This window comes from Lissotriton vulgaris, chromosome 11 (genome assembly GCF_964263255.1).
Source record: "Lissotriton vulgaris chromosome 11, aLisVul1.2, whole genome shotgun sequence".
Taxonomy (NCBI): domain Eukaryota; kingdom Metazoa; phylum Chordata; class Amphibia; order Caudata; family Salamandridae; genus Lissotriton; species Lissotriton vulgaris.
In genome coordinates, this window is record NC_141699.1 from 468,770,454 (window position 1) to 468,798,022 (window position 27,569).

General features: G+C 47.6%; 1 protein-coding gene across 2 annotated transcripts in view; it reads right to left on the bottom strand.

Annotated features, from left to right (window-relative positions):
- The window catches only part of CDCA2 (cell division cycle associated 2), a 394,307-nt gene that overhangs the window by 96,263 nt on the left and 270,475 nt on the right, over positions 1-27,569 (bottom strand). For both annotated transcript variants that reach the window (XM_086943530.1, XM_086943529.1), the window contains exon 11: positions 19,854-19,932. In XM_086943530.1, coding sequence (XP_086799656.1) covers positions 19,854-19,932 — 79 coding nt within the window. The remainder of the gene's footprint in view (positions 1-19,853; positions 19,933-27,569) is intronic.

Consider the following 27,569-nt stretch of genomic DNA (forward strand, 5'->3'; position numbering starts at 1 on the left):
GAGGGACAGAGTCTCTGAATTAAGCAGAAAGCTCTCACCCAGTCAAAAGATCAGGGCTAGATCCAACACCGTTTTTTAGCTCACTGCAACATCCCAGTTTCAGAACCTGGCTGTATGCAAATTAGTCTGTTCCTGTCCCAGTGCATGATGGGAACAGGGCAAACCAAACTACAAAAGCCAATTCTTACACTGGGAAGGAAACAAGCTCCCGGGGACCGGTTTCTGGCATTACAGCCGTCATCGGCCCGGTTTGCTTGAATCCTGATGGTGCAATGAGCAAGGGTCTCACATCTGAGAATACCCTTCCACGCTTAGGGTGGACAAAAATATTTACAACAAGGGGTGGTGAGGGACAGAGTCTCTGAATTAAGCAGAAAGCTCTCACCCAGTCAAAAGATCAGGGCTAGATCCAACACCGTTTTTTAGCTCACTGCACCATCCCAGTTTCAGAACCTGGCTGTATGCAAATTAGTCTGTTCCTGTCCCAGTGCATGATGGGAACAGGGCAAACCAAACTACAAAAGCCAATTGTTACACTGGGAAGGAAACAAGCTCCCGGGGACCGGTTTCTGGCAATACAGCCGTCTTCGGCCCGGTTTGCTTGAATCCTGATGGTGCAATGAGCAAGGGTCTCACATCTGAGAATACCCTTCCACGCTTAGGGTGGACAAAAATATTTACAACAAGGGGTGGTGAGGGACAGAGTCTCTGAATGAAGCAGAAAGCTCTCACCCAGTCAAAAGATCAGGGCTAGATCCAACACCGTTTTTTAGCTCACTGCACCATCCCAGTTTCAGAACCTGGCTGTATGCAAATTAGTCTGTTCCTGTCCTTGGTAGTTTAGTCTGCCCTGTTCCCATGATGCACTGGGCCAGGGACAGACTGATTTGCATATAGCCAGGTTCTGAGCTGGGATGGGGCAGTGAGATAAATAACGGTGATGGATCAAGCCCTGATCTTTGGACTGGGTAAGAGTGGTCTGCTCAATTCAGACACTCTGTTCATCACCACCCCCTTTTCTGAATCGTTTTTGGCCACTATAGGTGTGGCAGGGTATACTCAGACATGAGTCCCTTTCTCACTGCTCCATCAGGATTCAAGCAAGCCGGGCCGAAGATGGCTGAAATGCCAGAAACCGGTCCCCGGTAGCTTGTCTCCTTTCTGGTGAAGAATTGGCTTGGTAGTTTAGTCTGCCCTGTTCCCATGATGCACTGGGCCAGGGACAGACTGATTTGCATATAGCCAGGTTCTGAGCTGGGATGGGGCAGTGAGATAAATAACAGTGATGGATCAAGCCCTGATCTTTGGACTGGGTAAGAGTGGTCTGCTCAATTCAGACACTCTGTTCATCACCACCCCCTTCTCTGAGCTAGCTGGCACACACAATTAAGTCTAACATATTCAATAGAGACCTAGTCGACCTCAGTCCTGCATCTAAACTATTCTTTATGTTATTCCAATGCGCACAGCCTATTGGGAATATAGGAACTACACTACAAAATGCTTTATACTTGTTCCCTTGTGTAAGTCTGACTGCTCAGAGCCACAGCAACCTAGGGTTGAGCTAAAGGTTTACAAAATGACACCTAGTGGTCCTATAGGTGGCAGCCGCACAAGGAATCTCTCAAGAGTATTATTTGGATTGCCTCAGTTTTATTTAAAATTGCATTGTTGCAAACTTCTTGCAAAACAGTTTCTCTGTGGCATCAGCCTCCAAAAACACGGACGCATCGTGTAGAGATCCAACGGATAAACCTATAACAGAATCTGAACAGTCATGGTGTCATTTACTAAGCCTACTTGCCTCCCATTTATGAACCAGTGGGCACATTGTAGGGTCATACAGGTACAATTCCAATATACTGATCAACTGTAAATGGCGTCACTCCTGTCTTTGAGTACCCATTCAGAGTCAGGCGTGCTCCTTTCAAAATGAACATTTTGTCGTTTTGAAGCTTCTACCTTAAACAGTTTGGGAATTATAAATGTTTTGCATTCACCTTCTGGCAGGGCACAAGTCGGTGGTACACTCAGGTACAGGTCGTCCACCTACTCGTTTCACAGGGTGGATTCCGTTCCCCCTGCCAAGAACTCGTCATTTTCAGACACCCGGACACGTTCAGCAGGGCCTGTACATTATACGCATTCCACTCCCAGCAGTAACGTGCAGGCAGCGAAGGAGCTTTTTTTCACCTCCAGCTGGGCCGAAGTTAAGGGGCCATCAGTCCTCCTTTTGTTTGAATATCCTGACTGGAGGCAGGCTTGAACCTCACAATTAAATGTAAATGCTACGGAGGGTAACTCAAATCACAGCGCTTGTTATCTCTTCACATGTACTTAAGAGAGGCATGCTTCTGCCTTTGTTCAGTCCCTGTATAGAAGAGATGCATGCACTGTAAGAATGTCAGATGTGTTGGTATGTCCCAGAATATAAACGAATAGCAATTTCAATAGCACTATTTTATTTATTTTATAGCGTTATGCAACCCAATGCAGGGTGCCGGAGCTCTTCACGTAACATACACATTATACATTAACAATAAATCATGTACATTTGTAAATCAATGTACAAGATGAGTTACATGAGACAGTGAGGGTTACAAGGTATAGAAGTTACATGTCCTTCATACCTCACTGTGGTCTTTTAGAAGGATTACACTTTATGAACTGCAGGTAACAAAGATCTGTGTTAAAAGTAGTAACTCACCGTACTACCTTCATAAAATGAAAATCTGTCATCTACGTGTTTGATGTGCTTTGCGTGAGACACATTTACCTTCTCTACTACCTTGATTCAAATCTGGGACTTTACAACACACATCTCCAGCAAGTGATTTAACCACCAGAGTTATCTCACCATTATTACTACTCCCTGAGATTTACTGGGCACCTTCACAGCAGATGCCTTAACCCAATCAAATATTTTTCAATGTAGACTTTGTAAACAATTAAGCATAGAAGATCTACTACAATGCTTCTCCTTGTTGCCAATTTCTGTGTGGTAGAGTTAAAAAAAAATGTATTAGTTGAGGCCCAGATTTTGTGTCTGGATAGCGCCACTTTTTTGTCACAACCCCAAATCTCATTTGTTAAATCACAATGCGTTGAAATGTATTCCCGATATAATTTATCAGCATATGTGTGAAGCTTTAATATCCGATATCACTTCTAGTGAAGTCACTTCCTGTGATGTCATGTGAAATGTCACGCGTCCTGACCTCATGCGCTGTGAAGGCACGCATCATGATTTCACTTGTATACTGCCTAAGCTGGTTAGGCCCCCTCTTTTTTTGGGGGACTTGTGCCCAGCCTTCTGGAAACATGTTGGATTAAAACGGTTTGCACTGCCTCATCGATGTTTAACTCACATTTCCTGCTATATCACTGTAAAAAGAGGCTACTGGAAACAAATACACAAAGTGTATCTTTATTTTATTTAAAATAGAGTACTAAAGACTGAGCTACTAGGAGTTCTAGGCGGCAGCTGTGTATTTAACACTTGCACTATGTAGATAATTAGGGTGTACTGTAAGCAGCTTGTCACCAATTACTACACATGCCCACTTTCTGTTTGTTTAGGTATGCAAAGAAAGATAGGAAAACAAACGCAAACAATGCAGATGGCAAACATTTTAAAGGGAAAACAAGCACTGGTAAATCCAATTGGTCTGCAAAACGCATGCAATAATGATATATATATATGTATATAGACCTCATCCTGCTGCCCATTCAATATATTCTGCAAATGGGAAAGTCCACTGTTAGTCTATTAACAGAACTTGAATATTTCCAAAGTAATAGAACACAACAAACACATTTTGATAAAAACCAATTTGTCTATATGCAATGAATATTATGTTTACAAACTGTGATTATCCTTCATCAGATGTCTATTGACAATGTAATACTGTGTTAAAAATATTTCTGCATAAATGCTTGAAAAATGGTTATCATCTTATATGAATTTATTCAGTTATTGATTTGCGTTTGGGTGATATACAATGTTGTAAGTGGCTACTACCCACCTGCATTCTCTGATGTGCCTTTGAAACGTAGTAGTATGTTTTCCATGTTTAATGTAATCACATGGTGTGCACCAGCACTTTAAAAATTCAGGCATGTCTGGCAAACATTTGACTGTGATCAAGGGCACCTGCCCGAAACACGTCAGTTTGCTGTTGCTGCTGAGTTTGCCTTATTAAAATCTTACTGCCTCATATCTGACTCGTTTGGACGTCTGTTTCGTCCTGGGGAACTGGGGCCACAGTTCGGCTATCGTTGTGTATGTATGTGTGAATATATATATATATATATATATATATATATATATATATATATATATATATATATATATATATATATATATTACCTACTGGCGATAGCCAGTAGGTATATATAGTTAGGATTTTTTTCTCTGTGGAACTTTTGAAAATTCTATGTCTAATAACTTTGGCGTTTGTGGACGGAATCGGCTGAAATTTTCAGGAAAATGGCACATTTTGTTTCTGAGCAGCCCCTGAAAATTTGGGGGGGTTCCGTCAAGGGGGGGCCGAGAAAAAAGGGGGGTCCCAAAACGCGTTTTTCCCATTCATTTTTCCATAGGGCGTTTGGCCTCACTTTTAGCTCGAACGGCTGAATGGATTTGCACGAAACTTGGCAAAATTGTAGGGACTGTTAGCCCGATGTGCCTTTGCTGGGTCTCAATATATGAGCTCCAGTGGATTTTGAGAAATTAACGTTTAAAAAAACAGATATATCTGTGACAGCGCACCAGTTCGCGTACTTTTCGCGTAACGGAGCTTTGCGAAGCGAAGCTGATTGGCTCTCCGGTGTCTGTCAACATTCTAAACAGTCCGGAGCGGCCGCCATCTTGTCTCTCGGTAGGATCGAGAGACAAGAGGAGGCCAAAACGAAGGGGGAAATGAAGGAAAGGGGGCAAGGTAGACCCCTTCTGACCCCCTAGGATTGATGAGGGGGATATTAAAGTGACCCGCGGGGACAAAAAAAAAAAATTGTGATTTTTTGTCATAGAGGCGCAAATCAGTACGTGAACCGGGCAGCTAACCGGCAGCGTAACGGGAGTCTGAGGAGAAGCTGATTGGCTATCAACATTGTAAACAGTCTGGAGCGGCTGCCATCTTGTCTCTCGGTAGGATCGAGAGACAAGAGGTGGTGAAAAACAAAGGGGGAAATGAAGGAAAGGGGGCAAGGTAGACCCCTCCTGACCCCCTAGGATTGATGAGGGGGATATTAAAGTGCCCCGCGGGGCAAAAGAAAAAAAAAGAAAATTGCGATTTTTCGCGGTAGAGGCGCTTCCTGGTACGCCAACCGGGCAGCTAACCGGCAGCGTAACGGGAGTCCAACATCTTGTGTTTTTGGAGCGTCCGGTTTGCGTACCGGGTAGCGTTCCGGTAAGCGTAACAAGGGGAAAACCAAGAGAAACAGTAAAATAAAATTTAAAGGAATAGATTTCCACCAAACTTGGCAAAATTGTAGGGACTTTTTGTTTGTTGTGCCTTTGCAAGGCCTCAAGATATGTGCACGTGTGGATTTTGTCTAATTAAGGTTAAAAAAATATATATATATCTGTAAGCGTGCTCTGGCGCGCTTACGTTACGGGTTTTGTTTGCGCTGCAGAAACGATACGTCACGTTTATGCGACGCGTCATGAGGCGTCTCACGTGGCTACGTGATACGTCACGTAATAAAGAATATATTTTACAGCTATAGATATTAGCTTTTAAAAAACCAATGAAATTCACTGAAAAAACCATAGGTTATAGACCATATATAGTTAGGAATTTGCATTTACAAAACCATGAAAATTCACTGAAAAAACCATTGGTTATAGACCATATATAGTTAGGGATTAGCATTTACAAAACCTTAATTTACTCGCACAAAACCATAGAAATTCGCATATATAGTTAGTTGCAATAACTATATATCGCGCACCCGCAATCCACTGCTGATGATGTCACATATTACATCATTCATGACATGGTCAGTGACATCACTGATGACATCACTGATGACATCTCAAATGACATCACTGATGACATCTCAAATGACATCACTGATGACATCTCAAATGACATCACTGATGAAATCACTGATGACATCTCATTTGACATTACTGATCACATCACTGATGAGATCATTCATGTGATTATACGATGAACCTCTTCAGACTCTAATATAACCTTAGAGTAAACAGACACTCACAGACTGTCACTCATCCATGGAGTTACTCGCACACCTAGTCAGTCATGCAAAGCATCAATCACACCTCCATTTCCTCAACTATACAGTTATACACACCTTACTTAATCAAACATATACTAACACATATTTACTCTCTTATACAATCACTGATACAAGTTCACAATGATCCATACAGCCACTCACACATTCACTGGCTCTTATGCACAGTTATTTATATATGTCAACTCTTTCATGTAATTTGGCCCAGGATTTCCTCTCACCTTGAGCTCTGACTCGCACCAGCCCCCACAGACTACGCACCCAAAATCCAGAATCATCCTGGATGGCAAACTCAATATGGTGAAACGACCTCCCCCCTCCACCTACGAATAGCACCAACACTGTCAGACTTCAGAAAGGGACTCAAGGCCTGGTTGTTTGACTGGAGACCTCTGAGACCCCACAGCCTGGAAACCCCAAGGGATGATTAGCCCCGCTCCAGAAATACTGAAGTACCAAAACTACAATTACAGTGGGGAGAACTTAGATAGATTAGGTTTTTTCTTATATCTGTTCCCACTCACTGTTAGCTCACCATTAGTTTACAGTTTGAGACAGGTACTTTCAAACGTTTGGAAGCTGTGTTATTTTAGGCATTTACTTATAGAGCTATTATTGGGTGATCATGTTATGCCTTTTTTTTTTTTACACTTTTATGAAGGTTGTTGAGTTCTTGCTGTTAAGTCAGACGGGAGTACTGAATGGGGTGCCGGTAACCTGGTGATACGCGGGGGAATGGCGGAGAAAAATCTTTGCGACCAGGAGAAAGCTTGAGGAGGAGCTGTTCGAGGGTGAGGCCCGACTTGCCCAATTGCAGCAGAGATTGCGGGGAGGAGATGAAGATCTGGAGAACCACGCAGCAGCACATAGGCCGGTGGAACAAATATGGGCTACAATGGACTGCCATGTACGGCACAACTATAGGCAATGACTCCACAGAGAGAGACAACTCAGGTCGTATTTAGGCCGGGTTGTAGCAACATGAGAGGCCGCCTCCTGTTATACTCTCTTTAACGAAGACAGATGGCAGAGTGGTATTGGGCCAATCCACTATTAACCGGGTACTGAGGGATTATCTAGCTGAGATATATCGAGCACCTGTCAGGGATGGGTCAATGGACTTACAAGACCTGGCTAATCCAGAATTGTTGGCATCTGACAGGGAAGACTTGGAGGAGGATACTCAGAGGAGTTGAAGGTTGCTCTCCGGGATATGTCTAGGGGGAGGTCTCCTGGCCCGGATGGTTTCCCAGTCAAGGTTTACCGTTTGGAGGTGGTGTATGACTGTTTGAAGCAAGTCTGCCTTCAGCAAACATTCATCGAGGAATGGGAAGACTGATGCTCCTGGTCTGATATTTCCAATCTACACAGATGGGCTACTACCACCACCATCACTTTTGTGAACACCTGAGGTGCACTTTTAAGGACAAGGGGAACATGCACTTACTACCTATTATGCTGGCTGGAATGCAGGGCAGCATCAAAGGACCTCCCACTTAGGTTTGTCTTTGGGGAAGTTTATGCTTGGTGCCCCAGCTGTGATTCAGGGTCTTCCATTCGGTTTACACAGTTTGCTTACAGGTGTTGTTTTGCCTGCCTCTCTTCCATGTGCATTCTGGGGCCCAATGGACATCTGGTCTTATGTACTCTGATTGTGTCCCATCCATCTCCTCATAATGATGGTGTCCATGCTCTCATGCTTGCATCTGGTGAGCATTTCTTGGCTGAAAATGGTTAGTGGCAAGAATTTGCACAAGATTCTTCTCGGGTTACTGTAGTGCAAGGCAGACGGTTTAGTTTTCACCATCCACCAGCATTCTTATCAACATAAGAGTTTGGACAGAATACAGCTTTAGTAAAGCCTCAGCTGGATGTTGGTGCTGTATTGAGATGGCCTCCACACATTGTACAGCATCTTGAAGACATTTCTGGCCTTGCTCAGTCTGCTTTTCATTATGCCTGACAGAACAGCCTAGATAGCTTAATTCTGCAGCATGGGTGGGTCCTCACAATCCACCTCGATTGGTGAAGGGTTAGGTATGTTGAATATTAGGACTTCTGATTTCTTCGTGTTGATCTCGTGTTGATCTTCAGTTCCACTTGCACTGCATAGTTGTTGAGGCGAGAAGTCTTTTGCTGATTATGGTTGTGTATGTGAGAGCAAGGATAGGATATCCTCATAGAAAGGTTCTCCAGTGTAGAGTGTCCTAATCCGATGACTCTGGCTTTGTCTTCTGTTGTGCATCGCATCACCCAGTCAAGGACTGAGCTAAAGAGCAATACTGACATCCCCATCTCACACCAGTCAACTTCATGGGTATACACACTATCTCCCATCTTGCAGGTAAAATTTAAGCGGATACTGTCAAAGGATTTCTCAGAATCAATGAAGTTGATGTATAGTGGTCTCTGCCAGTCCATGCACTACTCTATGATGATGCATATAAAAGGATCTGATCAACACACTAAAGGCCAGATGTACAAAGCTTTTTTGCAGACGCAAATGGGAGTTAGACGCCTTTGCGGCCGCAAAAAAAACAGAAGCCCATGTACTTATCCTATTTTGCGAATCGCAAATGAATTTTTATTTTTTAAATGAAACCTGTTTTTGCATTTTTTTTTAAAACTGCTTTATTTAAAAGCAGTCCCAGGCATGGAGGTCTGCTGACCCCAGCAGGCTACCATTTCTGGGAGTGCCAGCCATTTCCAATGGGGCCGCAAATTGAGACAGCCTCATTAATATGCATGAGGCATGCAATCTCCGATCCCATTGGGAATCGCAAACAGTGTCCCAGACACTGTTGTGTATCGCACATGTGAGGCAATTTACAACTCGCTGATTGTCAGGTCATCCATCTAGCCCTATACCCTTGCGGAACCCAGCCGGCCCTTTCGTTAACTGCTTGTCCACCGCATCAGAAACTTGCCGAGTAATGATTTGCCAGGATTTCACTCTGGGTTGACATAAGGGTGATTACACAACCATTATAACATTGAGCAACGCTACCTTCTTTGAACTCTTGATGAGAATCCCCAGCAAGATCCCGCTGACCATGCTTGAAAGTGCATGATTGCAACAACCCAAAAGGCAGCCTGCATTGACAGACTGCAACATGAGACTGGTTAAAGAAAATATACATTTGTTAAAGGCGCCACACCATATAGATTCCCTATCTGGAGTAGTGGTGGGGAATAAATTAATAAATCAAGATTTACTTTAGTGTTCAAGGCCTAAAAAAAAAATCAGGCTCACTGGAGTGGGAATCTTTGAAAAACAAAATAATAATTTGTGAGACCAGTCTATGTTATCTGACCACTTGCCTACTCAGGGGCGGACAAGAACATGCTTGTAGCAGTTAGGCATCAGATTATCTATGAGGAACAATTGAACAGAAGTAAGGGTTCAGAAATTGCTGGCCACGGCTGCAAACCGTAATTCAAATATTTGTCTTAATTTTAATGGAGAAGAACTGCAACTCTACCACCACTGCGAATGAGACATTCCCCTCTGTTGGTGGCTCATGTGGCGAGTCAAGCTGTGTCTCAGGAGAGATGTCAAGCCATCTGACATTCTGAAAAGGAAGGTGTAAAGCACCATCGGTGTAATGAGTAGGAGGGAAAGCCATGCCACCTCACCGGCATTCTCCTCCTACTAATCACCATCCTGAGGAGCGCCTTGCTCTTGGTAGAGGGTCAGAGTAAGAACTAGTAGTATAATGGAGCATCCACTAATAGGTATGATGCAGTGGAGGCAAAGGGTTAGAGCTAGGCTGTATGGCAACCGGTTTGCACTTTTTAAAATTTTGTCACATGATGATGGTCAACCTTGGGCAGAGGTGGGTTTGAAGTCCAACATGGGTGTTGGCACAGAATAATCCTCTGGTGCTCCTCACATTGGGGTGGTGGAACAGGAATGAATTGTGGATCCAGAGTAGAATTCTGTAGTTAAGTCAGGAAGGCAAACACAAGGAGATGATGGCCGGAGCGCTGAAACTTTTCAGATACTCACCCCAAGTCACAGATCTGGGTTGAATCCATCATCATTCTTTGGCTCACTTCGCCACCTCAGTTCAGACCAAGCTATATGCAAATCAGTCTGGAGTATATGCCTCATGTCAACAGTTCAGCACAAACTTCAAAGTCAGGTCTTCCCTGCACCAAAAACAAGCATCCTGGGACCAGTTTCTGGCCAATCAGCCGTTATCAGCCAGGCTAGCTTGAATTCAGTGGCAAAGTGAGCAAGGGACCCATGTCTGGGCATACCCTGCCAACTTAGGGCGAACAAAGCAAACACAAGGAGATGGACGGAGCGCTGAAACTTTGCAGGTACTCGCCCCAGTCACAGATCTGGGTTGAATCCATCATCATTCTTTAGCTCACTTCGCCATCTCAGTTCAGACCCAGCTATATGCAAATCAGTCTTGACCCTGTGCCTCATGGGAACAGTCCAGCCCTAACTGCCAAGCCAGGTCGTCCATGAACCGGAAACAAGCATAATGGGCATGGTATGACATTGTTCTGCATTCTGTCCATCAATTGTTCTTTTTGCATTTGTCACCGCCAGTGGGACGGGTATGCCCAGACGTATGTCCTGTGCTCTCCATGCCACTGGAGTCAAGCTATCCTGGCTGATGACGGCTGAAAGCCTGAAACAAGTTCTAGGATGCTTGTTTCCAGTCCTGGGAGGACCTGGCCTGGCAGTTCGGGCTGGACTGTTCCCATTGGGTGCAGGGTCAAGACTTATTTGCATATGTGGGTCAAAACTGGAATAGCATGGTGAGCAAGAAAACTATGGATTTAGGCCCAGATCTCTGTACTGGGGTGAATGTATGACCTTGTTCTGCATTCTGTCCATCAATTGTTCTTTTTGAAGCTAAGTCATTAAGGACACAATAACGGGCCATATGGTCACAAACTGCCCAGAGGAGGTGCATGGCAGCTGTAACCTGAAACGAGGCCCCTTTGGTGCTATGGAGCCCGAATTATGCACTTGAGAGAACTAGAAACACATTGAAGATTTGCAACATGATCTCTTTGAAAGCCTCTATCTGCTGGGGGTCAATGACAGCCCTGGGAATGTTGGGGCTTGTTGAGGAATTAGTGACCTCAAAGAAGTGCAACCTACATTTTTATGGCTATGTGCCATTCTAGCTACAGTCATTAGCAAGATGAGGCTGAGTACAACTGCACATTTTTATGCTTGCAATCGGGCTTGGACTTACTGGAAGACTTCGAGTGGAAAGTGGGGGCAGGAAAGAGTCCAGCCCTGTGACTTGGAGCAGAAATTATGCAAATGCTGTGACTTCTTGTTCTTAGCGTCATACAACTGCACCTCCTGGTCTTGAACTACCTTGGTGCACTAAACAGAGCTGTTTCCCGAACCATGATTCAAATAACCACCATGTGCAGATCAATGACTGAAATCTGCTTCTTGCAATCATGGCACAGCTTGAATCCAGTTGTTTTTTAGTGAGGACATCGTTGGCTACCATTGTGAAAAATTATCAAAACCCAATAAATTCAGGAGCTCAGCTCTGGTCCACATCGGAAGATGTAGAAAAGAAATTACATCAGTACAGGCTTATATTGGGCTCTGCTATGTCACCACCAGCGCAGTATGTAGCCAATACTGAGCCCAACAGCACCGCCTCGCAGCGTAGGGAACACTGCTATGAGAACTCTCCGGATCCAATCAGACAGCTGGGGAATATTCTAAGGTGAGAAATCTGCAGCCGAATGTATCCATCAGGGTGTCCTGAACTCGCAGCAGGGCAAGAAAAGCTTTCAATGGCCTTCATAGGGGCTGTGCAAAGAACACAGGTGCAAGGTAAGCTCGGGCCAGTTGGGCAGACAAAAACTTGCTTTGGCACTCAGGCCCCCCCGCACACACATTCTCACAAATCAGAATTTGAGTCGGCAGGCATTGACAAGTGTAGGAATGGAGCTCCAGAATATGATTCACAGGGAGCTGAAAGAAAACAAAACCAACAGCATGCAGGAATGGCACCTATTTATGGTTTTGCACCATCACACCCGAAGGTGAAACAAGGCCGCCATGGAGTCAGATGGTGTCACATATGAGCACACAGGGTCAATTGTTGAAAACATGATTCCAGATACTGTCTGGTGCCGTTGGGACATTCAAAAAGTGTGGGCTCAAAAGGTGAGAACTCTGTGGTTATAAGTACCTATCAGAGTGTGAGATATTTCGAAATGTGCTTATGCTAAGTTTCAGTAACTAAGCTGAAGTTCACAATCCTTATGCGGCAGTAAAGAAACTACATTGCCATCCCTTTGCCGTTCAAGACAAATAGAAACTTGAAGATCTACTCCAACAACTGAAATTAGCTAGGTTAAAATAGATGCATGGTATTGCCATGAAATCTAGAAAACTCGTGAATTTTAAAGCCCAGTGAAGGTGGAAATAAGGGATAAAAACATAACTGGTAAAGTAGAAGAGAATCTTTCAAATATGCCTGATCTGACTGTACAACAAGTTACTTACCTTCGGTAACGATATAGCTGTAAGAAACAGTAGTTAGTATTAGATTCCTTACCTTAGAATATCCCCAGGCGTCAGACTGGATCCGGAAATTTTTGCGTAGCAATACCCCTGTGCGTCGTTAGGTGTCGTCTCTAGCTCCACGTCAGTCGTCGGCGTAGGAATGACGGAGGAGTACTTCGACGACGCCCATGCGCTCTGAAGTCCGTTCTTAGACACAGCTTTTCCGCGCCAGATACGCAGAGCCATGCTAGAACCAACACTGGTGCCATGAAACTAGGGCCCTGAAAGGGGAAAACCTTAACCCTAGGTATCAGTTCGCAGAACGGGGAGGATGGGTGGGGCGGTAAGGAATCTAATACTAACTACTGTTTCTTACAGATATATCGTTACCGAAGGTAAGTAACTTGTTCATCTGAAAGAAACACATTAGTATTAGATTCCTTACCTTAGAATAGATACCCCAGCAATACCAACCCCGGTGGAGGGTCTGCGAACCAATACTCACACCAGGAAGTCCTGGAGGACGGAACGGCCAAAGAAGCCATCCCTCCGGACTTGACTGTCCAGGCAGTAGTGCCTCGCAAAGGTGTGCAGCGAGGCCCACGTAGCCGCCTGGCAAATGTCCTGCAAGGGGACTCCCCGACCCAGGGCAGTAGTAGCCGCCGTGGCCCGAGTGGAATGGGCCCTCAGCCCAACTGGAGGCTCCTTTCTAGCCAAGGAGTAGCACGCCTTGATGCATAAGACGACCCACCAAGAGATGGTCCGTTTATGCACCGCCCATCCCTTCTTCGCACCCACGTAACCAACAAAGAGTTGGTCATCCACCCGGAACTGGCGTGTGCGATCCACATAGAATGAAAGCGCACGTTTTGGATCCAGACGATGGAGCCACTCTTCATCCTTTGAGGGATGCGGAGGCGGGAAGAAGGAGGGCAAGGTGATGGACTGCCCGATGAAAGCAGAGACTACCTTGGGCAGGAAAGATGGTTTTGTATGCAACACCACTTTGTCCGGATGCACAGACAGGAAGGGAGGTTTGCAAGATAGAGCCTGGAGCTCACTCACTCTCCTGGCAGAGGTGATGGCAACCAGGAAAGCTGTCTTCAAGGTGAGAAGACTGAGAGGACAAGAGTGAAGTGGCTCAAAGGGAGCGCACATCAGGAAAGTAAGAACTAGGTTCAAGTCCCACTGTGGCATCACAAAAGGGACAGGTGGAAACACGTGCGTGATGCCCTTCAGAAAACTAGTTACTATAGGGGACTTAAACAAAGAAGGTTGATCAGGCAGCCTTAAGAAGGCCGAAAGAGCAGAAAGGCAGCCCTTGATAGTGCCCAGAGCAGAGCCCTGCTGGGCAAGAGAAAGAAGGAAGAGAAGAACTTCAGAAAGAGGGGCAGAAAGGGGATCCACAGCCTTTGCTGTGCACCATGCCACAAATTTGTTCCACCGGCAGGCGTATACCAACTTAGTGGAGGAACGCCTGGCTGCCAGAATAACATTACAAACTTCAGGAGGCAAGTCAAATAGCCTCAACTGCCGCCGCTCAATCTCCAAGCATGGAGGTGGAGACTGGACAGGTTTGGGTGGAGGACCGTCCCCTGTTGCTGCGACAGAAGGTCCTCCTGAAGAGGCAAAGGGATCGGGGGACCGACTGACATGTTGAGTAGCTCGGGATACCAGAACCTTCGAGCCCAGTCCGGAGCCACAAGGATGACTTGGGCCCGGTCGCGCCTATCTTCTTCAGCACTCTGGGCAGAAGTGGTATAGGCGGAAAGGCGTGTAACAGACCACAACTCCACTCGCGACGAAATGGCGTCGCCGAGTGAGTGCCACCTTGGAAATTCCAACGCTCAGAACTGATGACACAGCGCGTTCTCTTCGGTGGAGAATAGATCTAACCAAGGCTCTCCCCACTGCAGAAAGATGCCTTGCGCCACGTCCGGGTTCAGACGCCATTCGTGATACATCGAGCACCGTCGGCTGAGTTCGTCCGCCCTGGCGTTCAGAGAACCCGCCAGGTGGCGAACCACCAGGGTCACGCCCTGATGTTCCAGCCACTGCCAGAGACGCAGAGCCTCTTGACAGAGGGTCCAGGACCCCACACCGCCCTGTTTGTTGCAGTACCACATGGCGGTGGTGTTGTCCGTGAACACCTGCACTGCACTCCCTCGGACAGAGGGGAGGAATGCTTTCAGTGCCAGACGAATCGCCCGCAGCTCCAGAAGGTGGATATGGAGCTGGGACTCCGTCGGAGACCAGAGGCCTCTGATCTCCGCCTCTCCCATGTTGCCTCCCCAGCCCTGGAGGGACGCCTCCGTCACAACCACGTGCTCCGGTTGGGGAAGGGAGAGGGATCTGCCGTTGACACAATCGCGGTCCGTGAGCCACCACTGTAGCTGTCTCGCAGTGCCCTCCGAGATCAGGACATGGTCGGACAGGTTGCCCTGATGCCGGGCCCACTGATGCTGGGCCCACTGAAACTTCAGGTCCCACTGCAGAGCCCGCATCCGCCACCGGGCGTGATGCACCAGAAGGATGCAGGAAGCCATCAGCCCCAGGAGCCGCAGCGTCAACCTGACCGAAACCCGGGATAAAGGCTGAAAGATCGGAATCAGAGCCTGAATATCCCGGACTCGCTGCTCGGGAGGATAAACCCGAAACTGCGCAGAGTCCAGAACAGCTCCGATGAAGAGGAGCTTTTGGGAGGGGCACAGGTGTGATTTCTGCACGTTGATGGAAAACCCCAGCAGGTGCAGGAGATCCGCCGTAATCTGGAGGTGGTTGACGACTGTTTGGGGCGAGCCCGCCTTCAACAACCAGTCGTCGAGGTAGGGGAAGACTGAAGCCCCTAACCTGCGCAAATGAGCTGCGACCACCGCCATCACTTTCGTGAACACCCGTGGGGCGCTGGTAAGGCCATAGGGGAGCACGGTGAACTGAAAGTGCTCGAGGCCTACCGTGAACCGCAGGTAACGTCGGTGGGCTGGCAGGACGGGGATGTGACAGTAGGCGTCCTGCAAGTACAACGCCACCATCCAGTCTTGCGGGTCTAGGGCAGCCAAGACCTGAGCCAAAGTCAATATCTTGAAGTTCTCCTTCCGGAGGAAGCCGTTGACGTTCTGTAGGCCCCCTTTGCCCTTCTTGGGTACCAGAAAGTAGTGCGAGTAACAACCACACCCTACTTCTGGCCCAGGAACGCGCTCGATGGCCCCCTTGGCCAAGAGGGCCGTAACTTCTTCCTGCAGAAGTCGCAAATGATCCCCCGATACACGGTGGTTCTGCGGTGGCATGGCTGGAGGGGTCGCCTCGAAGGGGAGGGAGTAGCCCCTTCGGACGATTTGCAGCACCCACCTGTCCGATGTGACTGTGCGCCAGTGGAAGAGGTGATGGCGGACCCTGCCCCCCACTGGCGTCACATGGGCCTGAAAACTTGGAAGGTTTTGAGGTGGATGCTGCGGGAGCGGGTGCGGACTGGCCCCACCTTGGACTCCGACCGCCTCCCCGGCGGTTCCCACGGCCGCCACCGCGCTGAAGATTCTGTTGCGGCGTGTGGCTGACGGTCCGTGTGGGGACGCCCCTTCCTTGGCCACGAAAGGAGCGAAAGGCACCCATGTGCTGGCGCGGGGCCGAGAGGCCCAAGGACTTGGCTGAAGCCCTGGAGTCCTTAAAGCGCTCAAGCGCGTGATCTGCCTGGGCGACGGCCATCAAACGGCATTTCCAGAAGTGTAGCCTGGACATCGACCGAAAAATTGACGCACCTTAGCCAGGAGTGGCGTCTGACCGCCACTATCGTGGCCATCGCCCTGCCTAGCGTATCGGTGGTATCCAGTCCGAACCGGATAAAGCACAGTGCCGCATCTCGACCCTCCACTAGGTCTTGGGCGAGTTTAGCATTGACCTCCTCAGGGCATTGTGGCAGCACGTCCGCAACAGTGTCCCACAGGGTCTGGGTGTAACGGCCCAAGAGGCATGCGGTGTTGACTGACCGCAGTCCCAGACTAAGGGACGAGAAAACCTTCTTGCCAAATTGTTCAAACCTCTTGGATTCCTTGTCGGGAGGGGCCGACGGGAACGCAGTCTGGGAGTTCTAGGCCAGGATAACCAGGCTCTCGGGGGTTGGGTGGGTCGACAGGAAGCTTGGGTCACCCGGAGCCGGGCGGTAGCGTCTGGCCACGTTCCTGTCCACAGGCTGTCCTGAGGCGGGCTTGGACCAGGTGCCCAGCAGAACGTCAGATAAGACCTCATTGAACGACAGCAGAGGCTCGAGCTTGACTGCGGTTTGAGGACCTCGGTGAGGAGATTAGTCCTCAGGGCCGCTGAGGGGAGCCTAAGGTTTAAGGCCTTAGCCACCCGCATTAGTACTACGATATAGGCTGCCCCCTCCTCCGTAGCCACGGACGGAGGGGAGACAAAACCAGTGAGAGAGATCCAGGCCGCTGGCTTCCCCAAGCTCCTCTGTCCAGTCCGCTTGGTCCTGACACTCCTGTGTCAGAGGGTCCTCAGACCCCTCCCAGTCCTCTTCGTCACCCAATGCCTAGTAGCCAGGATCAACAAGTGGGGCCCGGTCGTTAAAGTAGAATGTACCCAAAGCTGTCTCGTACGGCGCCCGAACGGGGACGTGTCGACGGCTGAACGGGAGCAATAGAAGGACTGGGGCCGGCGTCGACGTCGACCGAAGTCGGCGCCGGTGGTGACACCCTTGGGGCAGCGCCGGTGAGGTCGTAAGATCGACTGGCGTCGACCCGGAGCCAGATCCGGCCGGAGCCTGCGGCGCCGGGACCGAAGTCGCCTGTGGCGTCGGTGCCGAAGCACGCCACACGTTAGGCCCCGGAGCCGGACCCACTGGGCCTGAAGGCACCGTGTGTCCGGTGGAGAAGAGAGCGACCTCATGGCCATGAGGTACCGCTCGATCTCCTCCGGCGTCGCACCCTGCTCAGGGACCCGAAGGTGTGGGTCAGGATGCGGCGCTAGAGACTTCTGCGGAGCCGCTTGGGTGGGGCCACCCAAAACCCCGGCCGCGTCGGGGGCGGTCGGAGGAGCGATGACGCCGCTCCGACCTTCCATGCCTCTTACCTGAGGAGGAACCAGAAGACTGATGCCGACTTTCGGAGCCGCGAGGGCTCCGTCCCCGCGACCGATCCCTCGACCTCCCATGGGACTGGAACCTCGAATGGCGCGGGCCGACTGCCGGAGCTCGAGCCGCTTGCGGGACCGCTCCCACCTAGCCTTCGACGTCAGAGCTCGACAGTCGGAACAGGAACGGTCGTCGTGGTCGAGCCTAGGCATTGCAGACACCGGCGATGGGGGTCGGTATTCGACATCAGTCGACTACACTTCGAGCAGGGTTTGAACCCGGGCATCCCTACCGGCACCTGAAGAGTCGAGAACGACTTGAAGATCAAAAATGATCAAAAAAGTTTTAGTCAAAAAGTGACTACGGGGTAGAGCTTCTCGAGATCTGCGCTAGCTGGCGCGGAAAAAAGAAGAACTGACGTCAGCGCGCATGGGCGGCGTCTAAGTACTCCGACGACGTCATTCCGGCACAGACGACGCCGACGACAGACGCGGAGCCAGAGACGACGCCTAACGACGCGCAGGGGTATTGCTACGCAAAAATTTCCGGATCCAGCCTGACGCCTGGGGATATTCTAAGGTAAGGAATCTAATACTAACGTGTTTCTTTCAGATACAGGGAGGCAACCTCAGGACAATTGTTAAGACAATGAAAGTATTCAGATGGCCATCAGGCCCAGGAGTGTCAGGAAACATTGTACGAATGTTAGGGCAGTAGATAAGGACTGAGCACTTAAGGTGAAAATGTTAGCAACACTTAAGAGTCCCCTTCCGCTTTTAGGAACTGAGCTTCTGAAGACAGTAAACAAGGCTTCATTTGAATGACTGAAAATCCTATGTTGTATAAAGTGTAACAAATAGCTTAAGGTTCTCGTAACAAATTGTTCAACTAAGGCAATAAGTTTATTCAAATAAGGAAATAAGTATATTATTTACAGTGCTGTCTCGCTAATAATTTAAACCTTAAATATTCTGAGGTTAGAGTTGGGTAAGAAGTACATACTTGAAATATTGGTAAATCTCGAATGGCAAACCAAGTAGCAAAGATAGGTTTCCAAATTGCTATGGTATAGACAGTAACTTTGAGATTCACAAATGTGGTCTTCTACCTAAACAAGCTACATGATTTGAGACAGAATTCTGTAGCAAAACATTTTACATTGAAAAACTCGCTCTATCCATAAAGAAATTACTTTTAGGCTGATGCCCGGGCATATTTTGGCATAATAAAACATATGGAAATAAATATAAATTACATGGAATTAAAAGTTCTTGCAAAAACGAGGCAATTTAATTTCATCTCTGGAGAAGACTTCTGAAATGTTTGAATGCATGCTAGAGGAAATAAAGGAAGATTCAAAGGACAAGCTTCCTTGACAAAATAGCATCTATTAGTTCTGGGTAATTTATCAGTCATCAAAAACAGAACACACTCCATGTTACTCCATTTATAAACTCGTAAATATTTAGAGAAGCCTCTTACATCCCCTATAAGGAAGTCCACATATACAGGACTGACTTTAGCTTTGAGTAACACCTGCATTTTTTAAGAGCAATAGATTTTGAAAAAAATATTCCTTCAGGGAAGACTGTTAACTAGACAGCACTACTCGAAAAAGGACCAAAGTCTTGTGCCCTTTTCCGATAGGAAAAAATAACAGGATTTGTGCACAGATATGGAGAATACACTTGTACAAAGGTAGCCCCACAAATAAATTAAAGTGACCACACTTTTTTATGAGACACTAAACAGCTCACAAAAAGAAAGAACTGGCAAAAGTCAATTTTACACCTGTATGTACATCTTTACATTTCTTTATCATTTCTATTTATGATATGGTGCATGTTAGGTTAATTTAATGGTTGTCATTCTCCTCAATCCTAGGTGAATGTATTCAACTATAGCAGTGCAAAATCATTTAAAGAGTTAGTTTCTAAAAAATACTGCAGTATGCGGATTAGTTTAAATTCTGAACACCAAAATAAGTTAGGGCAAATATCATAAAAAAGTTACCTGCAACTGCATCAGATGCGTTAACATTTCCAGCACCAGATGAAACAGGAAAAGATCTACCAGAGGATTCATCAGATTCCTGGAAAAACAAAATCAAAGTTAGCGTAACCTACTCTCAAACCGGTACAACAGAATATTTGGAAAAACAATCAGCAATGGAATTCATTATTTAAAAGGTTGAGGGGTATCTATGCACAAACATTGCAAATTCTAATACTCTCAACAAAATGCAATGGAAATAAAGCAAAGAGTAAATCATTATTACATTTCTGGGGTACATAACAGCAAATTTATGTACAATTAAAAACACATTGAGTGAACACTTTGCCCAAACAACCCAAGTCTACTTTGTTTCTTCTCTCTTTGGTAATCCAAAGTTATCCAAGTGGGTCACTGTTAAAATGAACTTCACTTAGTGCATCACAAGTTCAAATGTATATCATGACAATGATACCCTTGTGACATTCCACAGTGTCCCAACAGTCACTTTTACAGGAAACCTTTCTAACATTGTTGCACCATTTAGGCTTTACAAATGTCAGAGTTATCATTTATAGTGACACATGGCCTCTCAAACACGACTCCACCATTTGCAAATATGAGGCATACTAGATTCTACAATCAAATTATTAAAAAAAACACTTCTAGGATCTGTATGAGGATACTATGCTAAAACCTACTGCAAGTTCCACTACAGCTAACAAACAATTTAACAAATTTCAAAACGAACTTCACTTAAGATCTGATGCCCCTAAAAAAGGAAGCTTTTGTTTTTTTTAAAGAAAGATTTTTAAAAAGAGATCACAATAGAGGCACACAAAAAACTAGCCTTATTGAATTTTTGCATGCACTAGAAAATGCACCATCAATCTATTTTCCAAATGATCAAAATCTTACTTTGAACGCAATACAGTGGTGTTTGTTGTGGACTTTATCGCTGCAATACAGGTGCAAAATATTGTGTGACGCCACGGCAAAATAAAACTGTGTGACTTAGGTTTCATACCTCAATTTGATAAAAGCATGGTTTTGCATTTGTCTATATATGCAGTATAACACAAACTTCTAAGCCGTGCATGGAGTGCGCCATCTGCCCTTCTTTCTAGTAATAGTTCAATGATTAATATGAAGGTGTCACTTACATAACTTTTACTCTTTAATAAGGATATACCCATATACAGACACTTAGCATTGCAGTGAAAGGCCAGGTTACTTATCCATGTGCCAGAACTCCTTGATTGCCCACCAATACGCGTTAAGCATCAAGATACATGACTTTCAAATCTATTTGCAACACACAAATGGGCTCACACCAGTGATCATATACTCTCGACATCTTTGGTAGTGCCTCCTGATTGGTTTGAAAGCCACCAACAGCCTATGTCCCATGAAGTATCCATAGTTTTCTAGCCACCATCGGCTGGTACACAAAGTAGCATTAATATCAGGCCTTTACTCAGTTACGTTAGAGCTTCAAGCCATTCCTATTAGCAGTTGTGAAAATCTCTTCAGCCTTTGCCCAATAAAGAGCTTATCAATAGCCCATGACTAATCATGACCAGCTTTTCAACTATTGTTTTTTTGTTTACAGGCCATTTGTGGCCATAGATATCCTAAATTTATCAATTCGTACAGAATGCTATTAGAGTAATTTCCGGATACACACAGTTAGCAGGTCTCAGTGCTTTCGAAGGGGTTTAACTTTTGGAGCTGAGAAGCAACTAGACAACCTCAGGCCTGCTCGAACCTCAGCCAAGACTTCTTTGTAACATTTGGAATCCAGCAATGTGCGATCCATACAGTCAGTGATTGAACTGAAGTCTAACTTAAACTTTGACAGACTAGGGAGAATTTAGATTTGGTAGAAGAGCGGAAAATAAATTAGTTACCTGAAACTGAAGCACTCCAGTATTGGTATCTTTTACAGATTCACATGCTTCAATCATTCCCTGAAGTGGAAGTCCCGCAGTACCATAGTAAGCAGCACGTAAAATTATCATAGGCTATGATTCAAGTTAGGCACTCATTTGAATTGCTTATCCATGTGGGGGCGTGGCCAAGCCAGCAGCTAAGATGGCCGCACGGCAGAGAAGCTCCTCAGGGCGACCCAGCTGACAAGCGGGTTCCTCCGTTACCAGCTGCGACAATGCACAGTAAACTACAGCGCCGACATGCAGAGCACATTCTGTACCAGATGACATAAATGCAAGGCCATTACGGGGCCGAGTGATTGAGTTACATCTCCGAGAGCGAACACAGGGAGGAGCCTGCGACGGAGCGACACAGCGCCATTTTCCAGCTTCCTGACCCGGGAACGAGATGCTACGGCACATCAGCACACGAAATGTCGGGCCCGTGATGGCGGTAAGTCGCTGGCAATAGCGGAGCAGCGGCGCCTCGATTCCCCCCTCTCCAGCCCCACCTTACTTATGTAGCAAGCGGCCTCGCTGTGCATCTCCGGTGCCGGCTACTCGAACCCCTCACCTTCCAGAACACGGGCCGGGTCAGGGCCCACCCACAAACATCAGCGGCGCCCATCCGGACGAGTGAGCGCGCAAGCTGAAGTGTGAAGAACTGGTGGAGGGCCAGCCATAAGCGAATCAGCATCCCAATGCAGCTGACCCGCAGACGCCTGGTCCCAGCATTCGTCCAGAGAACCGTGCCAGCTGTAGCCCTGACTGCCGTATGGCTGGGAACTGCACCATGCAGAGGCCGCTGGGCTGTGGCCCGTGCCTATCGCACTACAGTAGGTCCTCAGTGGGGTTGGATGTCGCTGACTGCGCACCTGCGACTACTGGGCTGCACAAGGCATAGTGGGGAGCCCTGCTACTGATGAGGCTGGCCGGAGTGAGACGGCACCCAGCTGAGCTACACGGCGCGGTCCATGCACTCCGTGACTGCAGCGCCTGCCTACCCCGGGATCCTGCATCGGGGTGGTTATCTTTGACTGAAAAGCTGCGGGGGACGGGCTAGTGCAGGTCTACATAGATCGTCTTGCTGCAGCACTAAACAGATCCCTTGCAGTTCTCAACCCAAGCAGGTTCCTCGCTGTACCAGAAACTGTAGTGCTGAAGCAGCCTCTAAGGACAGGGTCTTCTACACTGGTCCTGTTCTCTTCACCCCTCTGTCTGCCACGTTCGAACAACACTGCCTGGCTCCCTTCTACTACACTTGACCACTGGTGCTTCTTGTTTGCGGCATGGGCAGCAAAGATCCCAAACAAAAGATCCTCCCCTTTGATCAAATTGCGGACAGGGCTCCTGTGGAAAGCTCCAGTATGGCGGATAACAGGCACGTCATTGAACACACAGCGGACTCCTCGGCAGTCGCCGCTTCCATGCTACAGGAGATGAGGGCGGGCTTCAAGGTGCTCAACATCCATTTTGATTTGCTCGACAAGAACTTTGCCGGCATAGGGGCTAAAATCCAGGTGCACGACAGGAGGCTGGATGTAGCGGAGGCCCATATTTCAGACTTTGAGAATGGGACGTCTCAATCACTTAAAAGATTGGAACGTGTCTAGCATATCCTTAAAAAGGTGGCCATCAAAAATGAGGATTTAGAGGTGTGCAGTCGGCGCAACAACATCCGTATCCTAGGGGTTCCGGAGACAACTGCCACCGGCCGCATGGACCTGTTTGTAGAAAATCTATTATCTTAATTGTTTGGCAAGGAGTCTTTCACCGCTGGCTTTGTGGTGGAGAGAGCGCACAGATCATCGGGCCCTAGGCCTAACCCTGGTCTCCCCCCCAGAAACATCACTGCACGCCTAATGAACTTCTGTGACCGCGACTCGGCTCTGAGTCTGGCCAGAGAACGTGGGGACCTTGTTTGGCAGGGTTCGAAGTGGTCTTTTTATCTGGACTTCAGAGTGATGGTGCAGGATGCCCGACGCAAATACAATGGGATGAAGGCCACCCTCAGGAACCTTGGTCTCCGATATGGCATGCTATACATAGCCTGATTGAGAATGGATGTGGGGGGCAGGGCTCGCTTTTTCGACACTCCCACTAAGGCTCAGGAATTCTCCCAGAAATATATGCAACATAACAGTCAGGCCTCGGCGAGCGGAGACCGCTTCTCCCCCCACATAGTGGTTCAGACGCTAGTTCGGAACTGTTCTCCAGCTCAGGCACTGATTAGCATACCTACATGGCTTCTGTCTCCCTGATGTAAAACAGTTTGGGAAAACGATATCCACTTTGTTCTGATGTTTCATTTGGCTGGTTGATTGCCCTTACGTTGCCACCCCCCATGGTTTATCCGTTGGGTTTGTTCTTACTCACACTGGGGTACTGTTATTGGGGATTGTTAATTAAGTATAAAGTCAATTGGTACATCATGTCCTACTTTTTGCAAGGGTTTGGCCGTGCACGGGTTGGAGGGAGGGGGCGGAGGGGGTTGGAAGGGTGGCACGGAGTTGATCAGACTGGTCGATTCGTTTTTTGTTATATGCAGCTAAGTTCACTGTCTCAAAAAAATTATTTTCTTTGTCTCTATTTTGCTATGACTGGTTTGACACATTCCACTGATGGCTCGGCTGGGTAATGTAGAGGTCCAATCTAGTTTGTCCCTGGTTTTAGGGAACGTAAGAGGTCTCCACGACAATCGCAAGAGAAGACAGGTGGTTCACTACCTATTACGACATAATGTAGACATAGCCTACTTGCAGGAAACACATCTGCCCATTACAAATGCGGAACGTTTTGGTGCAAACTGGGGTGCGCATAGATACTTTGCAAATTATAGCAACTATGCTAGTGGTCTTGCTATTTTAATACACAAAAGGGTCCCCTTTAGTCTCAGTGATGTAGTGCGGGATACTGAGGGCAGGTTCATCATTGTCACTAGATCTCTGGGAGGACACAGGGTTCCCTGATGAGCGTCTATGCCCCAAACATGGGTTCCCCCGAATTCTTTCGCACTCTGAACGCTCAACTGGCAAAGTTGGAGCCACAGTTGCTATTAGTGAGTGCAGACTTTAACCTGCTTCTTGACCCCATGCTTTACAGCACCTCTGTGACCCCCGACACTAAACCGCGGGCTTGTCACGCCCTCCAAGATCTCTGCGAAGAATTTTCACTTTTAGCTATTTGGCGCAAGTGTAATCCCACCCTCACAGATTACACACATACTCAGGTCAACAGAACACCTGGACTAGAATCGATTATTCACTACTTTCCCCTGAAGTGTCAGGCTGGTTCGGCACACTTAAGACTCTTCTTCTGACATATTCTGATCACTCCCCAACATTACTACACTTGAAAATCCCTCGTCCTGAGGGATTTGAGAGGCAATGGCGCTTCCTGAGCCACGCTCTGCACGATGACCTCTTTAAGGCAGAAATACGTGAAGCCTTCGAGGACTACTTTGAGATTAACACCAGTTCAGTGGACTCCTGGACTGTACTGTGGGAGGGGTTCAAGGCAGTCATCAGGGGCGTTTGTATTGCCAAGCATGCGGGGGTTCTCAGAGATCTCCGCAACACGTTGTCATACATCGAGCAAGAAATCTCGATCCTTGACTCTACCTCTGTGCAGACCTCTAACTCCGCTTCGAAGGGAAAGCGTATGGCCCTCCTGATTGAATATAGAGACAGTGCAGACCGGGAGATATTGTACCAGAGTAAGTATCATACAGCAAGACGATATGGAGAGGGTGAACGGCCTGGCAGTGTGTTAGCGCAGATGCTGCGGCCACCGTACAGCAAGGTATACATCACTGAGATACGTTCAGCTACTAATCAAACACTCACCTCCACATCGGAAATTCAAGATGAATTTCTGGACTATTACACTGCACTATACACCTCTAAAGCGGGAAGCAATCACACGGCACAGGAAGACTACCTGTCAGAGATCGCACTAGTATATCTAAAGAAGCACATGCAAGATTTTTTTGCTGAACACATCTGTGGCGGATGTCACGCCATCGACACACTCCGTGCCTCTACAGCCCACGGGTTAGATGGCTTCACAGGTGACTTTTATAAAGAATATAAAGGCCTACTTGCCCACAGCTGATTGAGGTATATGCAGAGGCCTTGGAGAAGCAGGTGCTTACCCCCAAAGCTTTGCGAGGCAGTTATTATATTACTCGCAAAGCCTGGTAAAGATACATCATTATGCGGATCCTACAGGCCATTGTCTCTTCTAAATTTAGACTATAAAATCTCAGCCAAAGTCATAGCTAATCGCCTGTCACAATTAATGGAGTTTATAAAATCTCCAGTTCAATCTGGATTTGTGCCCCACCGGTCCACTTCTCTGAATCTTAAGACATTATTTGCAGTCCTACACAGGATTAATCCTGAGATTCCCGCGGCCGCAATCCTTCTCGATGCAGAGTAGGCTTTCAATTCATTGGAATGGCCATTTTTTATCCCTGATGTGCCGAATGGGCATGCCTATGAGATTTATTGCTACCACAGCCTTATTATACAGCAGCCCCACGGCCCGACTCCGCCTCAAAGGCACGCTCTCCAGACCCTTCAGACTCTCCCGCTGTACCAGTCAGGGAGTGGTGTGGCTCACTGGTTAGAGGCGGCAGACCCGGAAGCAGAGGTCGGCCCGGGACCAGGGTTCGATTCCCGAAGCGGCAGGGTCTTGGGCCATGGTCAGCGGACTCGATAATTCTCGCCTCGGTGCCTACTCCAACCATGGGTCCCACTCAGCAACTCTGGGCAATAGCTTGCTTAATCTCTACTAACGGCCCCATCAGCGCCGGGGGTGCTTGTCTTCACCTTGGAGATGCCCAGTAGGGACCATCTCACAGGGAAAGCCAGAATGGGTTCCCCAGCGGTATACAGCGCCGGGACGCCCCTTTGCTGGGGCAGCTGTGCGCTTTACAAGTATACGACATTTAACATTTAACATTTATCCCCACTTGTTCATCCTGGCCATAGATCCACTAATCTGCCATTTTCAGGAGAGCCATCTGCAGCGAGGGTTACAATTCAACATGGGCCGTCTCCTGGTCTCGCTCTATGCAGACGACAATCCTTTACGTCAGGGCACCAAAGACAAATTTAGCACCCCTCATCAAAAGAAGTATTAACTGGCACAAATCAATTTTCCCTTCAACCACGGGCACGAGACCATGGGAATGCAGATATCCACTCGAATGGTGCTCAGACTGTCAAATATCTGGGGGATCCACACACATCTAGACACTACACAGATCATTCGCTTAAACTATGGGCCAGGCAATCAGTACTCTAGAGACTCAGGTGGAGAGATGGCTGCGATTGCCATTGTCAATAGCGGGATGGGTGGAAATTCTGAAGGTGGTGGTGCTGCCTAATTTTTTTTTTACCTATTTAGAAACATCCCCATACCCCTCCACTCACAGCCTTTTTTGAATATTGCGCACCCACCTTATGCGATTGGTATGGGAGGGGAAACAGCCATGTGTCTGTTGGCCTGTGCTCACACTGCTGTATGACAGAGGGGGGGTATAGCGTGCCGGATTTGCACTTGTACTACCTGGTGGCGCAGTGCTGCTATGCACACGCATGGCTTCATCTGGACGCAAGAATATCGTACCTTCGGCCTGAAACGGACCTTGAGCTCCCGAACAGTTATCCACAGTCCTGCCCAAGGGCGTCCCCAGGGACCCACATGACATACAAACAATGTCCACCACCAGCTGGGCGAGGGAGAAGCTGAGACAACTGACCAGGGCTGCAGCACTATATTCTTCTGCCCTTCCTCTGCC